At 38.8% G+C, this 6,669-nt stretch overlaps 1 protein-coding gene and 1 long non-coding RNA gene across 4 annotated transcripts; both read left to right on the top strand.

Moving 5' to 3' along the window:
• The first annotated feature begins 1,753 nt into the window (after positions 1-1,753).
• LOC103400373 (ethylene-responsive transcription factor 2-like) lies at positions 1,754-2,831 on the top strand. Its single transcript, NM_001328714.1, is given in 1 exon segment — positions 1,754-2,831. A coding segment is annotated over 1 exon segment (831 nt). The 5' UTR covers positions 1,754-1,891; the 3' UTR covers positions 2,723-2,831.
• Positions 2,832-3,391: 560 nt separating this feature from the next.
• LOC139195252 (uncharacterized) lies at positions 3,392-5,349 on the top strand. Of its 3 annotated transcripts, none has more exons than XR_011579934.1 (3): positions 3,392-3,588; positions 4,126-4,192; positions 5,030-5,349. It is a non-coding gene; the product is annotated as an uncharacterized lncRNA (long non-coding RNA). The 3 variants fall into 3 exon arrangements; XR_011579936.1 differs by having other exon boundaries at positions 4,111-4,192; XR_011579935.1 differs by having other exon boundaries at positions 3,392-4,026; positions 4,111-4,192.
• Positions 5,350-6,669: the final 1,320 nt, after the last annotated feature.

The raw sequence follows: 6,669 nt of genomic DNA, 5'->3' as shown, positions 1-6,669 counted from the left end.
TTTATTACATACTAATCCATAATAATTATATTAATATACATATATTACCGGGCCGAGTTCGAGTTGAGGATGGAAATACCATCAACTGCTACATATCCGACTTCGATTTTTAAAAACAGCCACGAACCCACCCCAAACACATGTATTATATATCCTCCATAACCATTCCATTAGGATTGTGTACCCAAGAACACACAAACCCGTGGGGCTCTTTGTCATCCCAATCCTGCTTGGTCCGACCAAGCCTGAGAAGCACAACTTACAAAGGTGGACATGAGTCGAAGCTTTGTCACTCGAAGCCTGACCCCTATCACAACCTGAAATATTGTGATAGGTCTGAAATAGCCTGGCCTAGCACGTTTCCGATCTTTACAAGTAGCTAATTATCATAATGTATTAGGCGCACGTAATTTGCTTTTATTTTGGCGTGAGAACAAACAATCCTGGCCTCATATTTTTTTACATTGCAAAGCTCAACCTCATAAAACGACTTCAAGTAATATCAACGAATTGTCAATACTCTTGGCCACTTTCGTGACCAACATGCAGATTGTTGCATTGTACCTAACTATTGATTAGATTTGGTTATCATAAAGTACATAAACTAATTAAATAAAATAAATAAGTGATTAAAATCGAAGGAAACACACACAACAGGTCGGAGAAGCTGCACTCGAGTTTGAATCACCCATCACTGTTTAGATTAGTCTAATGTGAAATAACAGGATTAGCTACCATTCTTAAATACAGCCTTGTAGCAAAATTCGTGAAGTATGACTTGAATTAAAATTAAAAAAAATGACTCAATCCACAATAGGGGTGAAAAAGTTGCTCAGTCAAAAAGCGTGGTTAAAGTCAAACTCTCTATCACCTACCAATTTATTATCAATTTATTTGTCAATATCATTAAACATTGTGCCAAAATACGAGGTGTCAGAGAGTTCTGCACTTGAGAATCTCTTTAACATTCTCATTGTAGAAACGCACTAGTTGAATTTGCATTTTATCTCGTGCTGTTGTACTTAGTTGTAAAAATGGCTGGTAATTTCCTAAATTCTTAAAAAAAAATACTGAGAAGGAAGATGAAGGGATAAACTAATCAAAGACCTTATATTTTAATAGTTACCAAAATAGAAAATAAACAAACAAAAAATTATTTTTATCATCATTATTATTTAATAAAACTCGAACCAAGCTGAAAAATGAACGGCCGAATATTATTAACGTGTCGATTGTCGACATAGCAAAGAGACAAAAAACATGTGTGGAAGCAAAGCGACGGATCAGGATCTTTTCTTGAACTTAGGAACCTGAGTCTCATGAGCAAATCATACAAGTTTTTGATTTTTTATTCAATGATTACAAATAAAAAAAACTTTAAAAATTATAATAATTGTAAATATTAAATAAAAAAATAACGATTCATGTGATTTGTCTAGGAGACTCAGCCTCTAAGCTCAGTAGAGGATGCTGATCCCAAAGCGACAGGCAACAACAAGTAGCACTTTGCTGCTGTAAGATGGTGACGTCAGCCCTCTCTAAGGTGATTAATTGAAATTTGGCCCCACAACACAAATTGCACACCAAAGAAATTTCGAAGAAGCCGAGTACAACATCTACCTCAACAAAATTAATTAAAAATTCAGCCACTAAAAATATTAAAAATTAATAAATAATAGTATTTAAATTCGGAAAATATCCATCCAGTTGAAATGTGCATGAACCTTCTCGCCTATTTAAGCCCTTCCCTCTCCTCAAATCCCAGAAGATTATCCAAAATCTCAACGAGCAACTCTCTCTCTCTCTCTCTCTCTCTCTCTCTCCTCTCCTTCTCTCTCTCTACACTTCAACAAATTTTTCTGTTTGAAATTTTTGGTTTTACAGCTGCGAAATGTACGGACAGAGTGGAACCGACTCGGATTACGCACTCCTGGACTCGATTCGACGCCACTTACTTGGTGAGATGGATTTCCGAATCGGGAACCCGATGACCAACTCGGGTTCGGGTCCCCTTTTTTCTCGGAGCTCCAGCTTCAGTAGCCTGTACCCGTGTTTGACCCAAAATTGGGGCGATTTGCCGCTCAAGGAGGACGATTCCGAGGACATGGTGCTCTATGGAGTTTTGAGGGACGCCGTTAGCGTAGGGTGGGTCCCATCCGGTTCCGCCGATACGCTTCCCTACGGTTTTTCGGTAAAATCGGAACCGGAGGTTCTGCCACCGGTGAACATGGTGCAGGAGAAAAAAGCGGCGCCGGTTCGGCCGGTTCAGCAGTCAGCTCAACCCGTTCCAGCTGCGGTGCCAGCCAAGGGGAAGCATTACAGGGGCGTACGGCAACGGCCGTGGGGCAAGTTCGCGGCCGAAATTCGGGACCCGGCTAAGAATGGCGCGAGGGTTTGGCTCGGAACTTTCGAAACGGGTGAGGACGCGGCTCTTGCTTACGATAGAGCCGCTTACAGAATGCGCGGCTCAAAGGCTTTGTTGAATTTCCCGCTCCGGGTCAACTCGGGCGAACCCGACCCAGTGCGGTTGACGTCTAAGCGGTCATCACCAGAACCGTCGTCTTCCTCTTCAGAGAGCGGATCTCCGAAGCGGAGAAAGAAGGCGAACGGCTCGACCCCGGCTCAAGCCGGGCTGGAAATGGGAGCAGGGATTGGGCAGCAGCAAGTTGGAGTCCAAGTGGCGGTGTCGGTTACACGTGGCGAGCAGTTATTGGTTAGCTGACGATGAGGTGGTAGGGAAAGTGGGGGGCAGGGAAAAGCACAAGTAGCTAACCTCTACTCAAATTGTGGAGGACACACTGTAATTATCTGAGATATATAAATTAAAAAAAGAAAAAAAAAAGAAAAAAAAGGAGAATAAAGGGAGATGTTTGAGAGATGACAAGAGAGGCCGATCTGATGCTTTTGTGGGTGTTTTGTGAATACAAGATTTTGTTATTGTTTGATGACTCAATTTTTGGAATGGAATGTTTCTCTTTCACACAAATAAATTGTCACCAAGGTTGCAATTGTAAATTGTGTACCCCTCATGGTGTCACATTCCGTCCCAAACATATAATTTTCGACGATGTGGAATGACGGAATTACCCTTGGACGTTGATAATTATTATGGATGTTGTGGGTTACTTAAAAGTGTGGACCAATTAGTTATATTCCTCTATTATTGGAACCAATTAGAATTAAGTGTTCTTTTAGTTATGATTGGTGGCTTTTAGACCACACATACCCACTTACCTTCTCTCTCCTTCCCATGTTTTCTCTCTCTCTCATCTCTCGGACTCTCTCTCTCTCCCCTCTTTTGTACGGACAAGCTTCGAACTCCCCATTCCAGGCACGGATCGAAGCTTTAAAGGTAAGGTTTTTGCTCATTGTAACCTCCTGAGTATATTGGTACCCTTGTTTGGACGTGAATGCTTCGAGAACCCGAGAAATCCTAACCCCGATTTTGTGCACTGTTCATGCACACGTAAAACCTTATGTTTCAGGGAATTCTAAGGACATAGGAAGCTTAAAGAGGTCCTCATGAGTCTAGGGGTACTTCGTTGGAAGGATTTGGACGTCGGATGACTGAGATCGACGTGTTTCTAGGTAAGCCGAGCTATCGACCTTTCTCAGGAAAAATCTAGTAGAATTTAAGCCTTGAAACTTGTGTAACGTGATTCTACATGTTATTAGCTTCATTTTGGTACCAATTTCATGAAAAATGGTGCAAAAATGAAGAAGTTAGGACGATTTTAATATTTTTCCAAAAACCGGCGAAGTCACTGACAATCGACGACTCGCCGGAGAAGACAGGGGAATATTCTGTCAGTTTTGACAGAATATGCTAACGCCGTCAGTTAGTTGGACGGTTACCATTGGGTTTTAAAAAGGAATATTCCTAACGCCATTCCTGTTCCGTCACATGTGCCTGGCACATGGCCGAGCGTGGAGAGCGCGTTTTGCCGTGCACTTGCCAGTGCGTGGGAGCTTGAAAATTTTATCTAAAAATATGGAGATGATCCTGAGGTTGTGTAGGTCACTGTGGTATGTTCATATATCCATTTTCAGCTATGTATGAGAAGTTATTAGCTAGTTTTGCCTATGTGCTTTAAAATAACGTTTTTATAGTTAATTTGCATATAGGTGAGACTTATCCCGAGAACGAGCGTATCCAAGGGCGACTCGGGGGCTACGACCCTTCGACATACCAGTGAGTTGGCTTTTGGTTTTCAGTATATATTATATACTTGATATTTTCCCAGAAAAATGTGTTTAAATGATAGTATGCCTTAATGTCATGCATATAAGTTTATAATTCATACATGATTTGGTATGTGATGCTTTATATATATAAATGTGGTGCTGTGGACGCTCAGGTAAGCTCAGGTATGTGAATCATCGATGAGGTAATATGTGATTGATTAATGTTGAGCTCATAAAACTGCACTTAGGGTGATTGTGATTTAGCCAGAGTTATGACAGAGGCTTGTTTATTATGTCACCTCCCGCACCATATGCTCATATTGTATCCAATTTAGGTGCACAGTCTTGTCGTACAGACCTTATTTATGGTTCGGACTCGTTGGTAACTAACGATTTATCGCCTAGCTATTATGTGAGAGTAGAATTGAGCATGATTGTATTACACCCATTATTGTCGTATAGACTTGTTTGTTTGGTTCCGACTCTTGTGCAGTATGTTGCCGTATAGGTCATGATAGTGACTCCGGCTAGAGTAACTTTGAGCTATGAATTCAGCCGTACAGACTACCACAGGGATTCCGACTAACACGTTATATTTCTATGAAATTATTCTTACCTGAATTGCTTACTCTGTTATATCGTGGCATAGCATACATATGAATATGATTATGTGTAGCATTAATTGAATTGATATGATTATATATATATATATATATGCTTATATCTTGATTCTGGGAAAAATTATACATGTTTTACAGCGAGGGGTTAGTTATGTTGATAAATGAAATGATTTTGTAAAACATTTGTTTTTGCCCACTCACGTTTTTTGTTTTGCGGCCCCTAGCTCTTAAAGCCTCACACTTGAAGAATAAAAGCAAAGCCTGAACCAATCAAGCTTCCACTAAACTTGATATGTGTTATACATAGTCCTGCATTTGTCGAGCTTCCACTCAAGCTGTTGCTAAGGATCATTCACATCGCAAGAAGATAAAGAGTTATTTTTTCTTTTTTTTGGTTCAATTTTAAGAGGAAATACTCTAATTTTTATGTAAGTAGTCACGCAATGTGCTTAATATATGCATTAGAGGAGGATTACCAACCGCAATCCTAAATTGACAGTTTTGAACATCAGTGTGAATATATAAAACATAATTAATTGGAATGTTGAACAGTAACCCAACTTTGAATACTAGCTACTAGATCACTTCAATTTTAACCAATTCCGCAAATAAGAACATTTGAATGTACAATTCAAATGCATACCCTCCCCTTTGTTCAAAAATAAAAAATAAAAAATAAAAAAATGCATACCACCCCTTTCTCATAAAATAGAAGGATACAACGACCTCTTGCACTTCTATTTTTAATCCGTAAATTATATGCGAAAAACTCAAATTTGTTGCATAAACTATAAAATCTAGCCTTTGTATTCATTCTCATTATTCACATCTCGTATTTTTGTTTCATTATTCTTATTTGAGATAATAATAAATTAAAAAAAGGTGTTATGCATTGTTTCTTTTTTTGAGGTTAGATGTTTAAAGGATTGAGATTCTCGCTTGATCTCCTTTAGGCGGATTCTTAGAATCAATTAATGCATGTCGTTCATACAAGATGTGCGGTCAAAATTAGATTTTAATTTTTTTAACATTGTCACATAAACGAGGCAGTCGACCTCTCCCTCCGTGCTCATCTCTCTGAGTTGTTGAAGGCTGGTACTGGATAAGGATTTTGGCTTAAAAACTATGTCCAATTCTAGCCACACGATCTTGTATCAACGGCCAATAAGAGCTGATTCCGAAGGTCAGCACAAAAGAGATCCGTAGAGGTTATCTGTACATTTCGAAGTTAGTAGAGTTGGTCGGATATTAGAAGAAAAAGGGGGTCAATTCAAAAGCACGAGGGGAAGGGGGAAAGGGGTTTTTTTTTTGGGGGGGGGGGTAGAGTTGTACGGTCCGCAACAGGCGCCGCATGCGTACCCATGCAGTTTATTGCATCCTTTGACTTTTATGTTTTTTTTGACCTTGACTTTCTCTAAATTCAGTTTGAAATTTCAGCCAATTTCATCACATAATCAAACCCAGAATGGGACAGCAGCTAATTAACTCCTATCAGGCGCAACTGCTAAATACAAAACCATCGACGACGACTATTCTTTCTTCGAATATTATATATATATATATATATATATATATATATATATATATATATATCCTCTTCCAGCATTTCAACCATTCAAAGATCTCCAATTTTACAAATGTTTTTATATCTTTAATTAGTCATAAAGCAAGCAACAAATATCTTCTCTGCTTGTTAACAGTGACGCTGTCAGAAATTTATAACTAAAAAAAAAAAAAAGCAAGTACAGAAATTATATGAGAACAACTCAAATTTGTTGCATAAACTACGAAATTTAGTCTTTGTATTCATTCTCAATATTCACATCTTGTATTTTTATTTCATAATCTTATTCGAGATAATAAT

This window comes from Malus domestica, chromosome 04 (assembly GCF_042453785.1).
Source record: "Malus domestica chromosome 04, GDT2T_hap1".
Classification (NCBI taxonomy): Eukaryota; Viridiplantae; Streptophyta; class Magnoliopsida; order Rosales; family Rosaceae; genus Malus; species Malus domestica.
This window is presented reverse-complemented; position numbering and strand designations above follow the sequence as displayed.